The 710-nt window shown below is 41.8% G+C and overlaps 1 protein-coding gene across 1 annotated transcript in view; it reads left to right on the plus strand.

Moving 5' to 3' along the window:
• Positions 1–423, plus strand: part of DUPD1 (dual specificity phosphatase and pro isomerase domain containing 1) — a 22,648-nt gene extending 22,225 nt beyond the window's left edge. The window contains exon 4 of the mRNA XM_009078315.1: positions 126–423. Within this exon, the coding sequence (XP_009076563.1) occupies positions 126–373 (248 nt within the window). The 3' untranslated portion in view covers positions 374–423. The remainder of the gene's footprint in view (positions 1–125) is intronic.
• The last annotated feature ends 287 nt before the right edge of the window (positions 424–710 follow it).

Below are 710 nucleotides of genomic sequence, written 5' to 3' on the forward strand. Positions count from 1 at the left end.
TCGTAAGGGTAGTCAAACCATCAAACAGAGCAGGAGCACTACAGCAACTTTCACTGTCAAAAAAAAAAAAAAAAAAAAAAGATTACCCAGTGTCACATCTGCATCATTTCTCTTTGTTTCCACAGGCAAGGTTCTGGTGCACTGTGCCATGGGTCGCAGCCGGTCAGCCACACTAGTCTTGGCTTACCTGATGATCTACAAGAACATGACAGTGGTGGATGCCATTAAGCAAGTATCAAGACACCGATGCATCTTGCCAAACCGTGGCTTCTTGAAGCAGCTGAGAGAACTGGACATAGCACTGGCACTGCAGAGGAGGAACAGCAAAAACAGCCTAGTACCTGATGACGAGCAGAACAGCACCACGATCTAGTATTGCTCCTGACAGGGCTGTGCTACTGGAAAAGAAATTCCATAAAAGGAGGGGAGGGGAAGGTGTAGTTAATTACACAGTCACAAGGATCATTTGTTATTTGGTAGAAAAAACACAAAGTCATTTCAAATGCTGTTAAGATGAGAAAGAAGCCAAATTTAAAACCCACCATCTTAGAAGTTCCAGCCTTAACAGAATTCTTTGTTACATGAACAAGTTTTTCTCTCTGTAAAAAAAAAATAATCTTTTACTGCAAAAAAATGAGGCTCAACTTAAAACTCTCTTCCAGCTGAGTACCCCCAAAATCCTGATCCTAATCCAAGCACACAGCCTTTAA

The sequence above is a fragment of the Acanthisitta chloris genome, unplaced genomic scaffold (assembly GCF_000695815.1).
Source record: "Acanthisitta chloris isolate BGI_N310 unplaced genomic scaffold, ASM69581v1 scaffold8747, whole genome shotgun sequence".
Lineage (NCBI taxonomy): Eukaryota > Metazoa > Chordata > Aves > Passeriformes > Acanthisittidae > Acanthisitta > Acanthisitta chloris.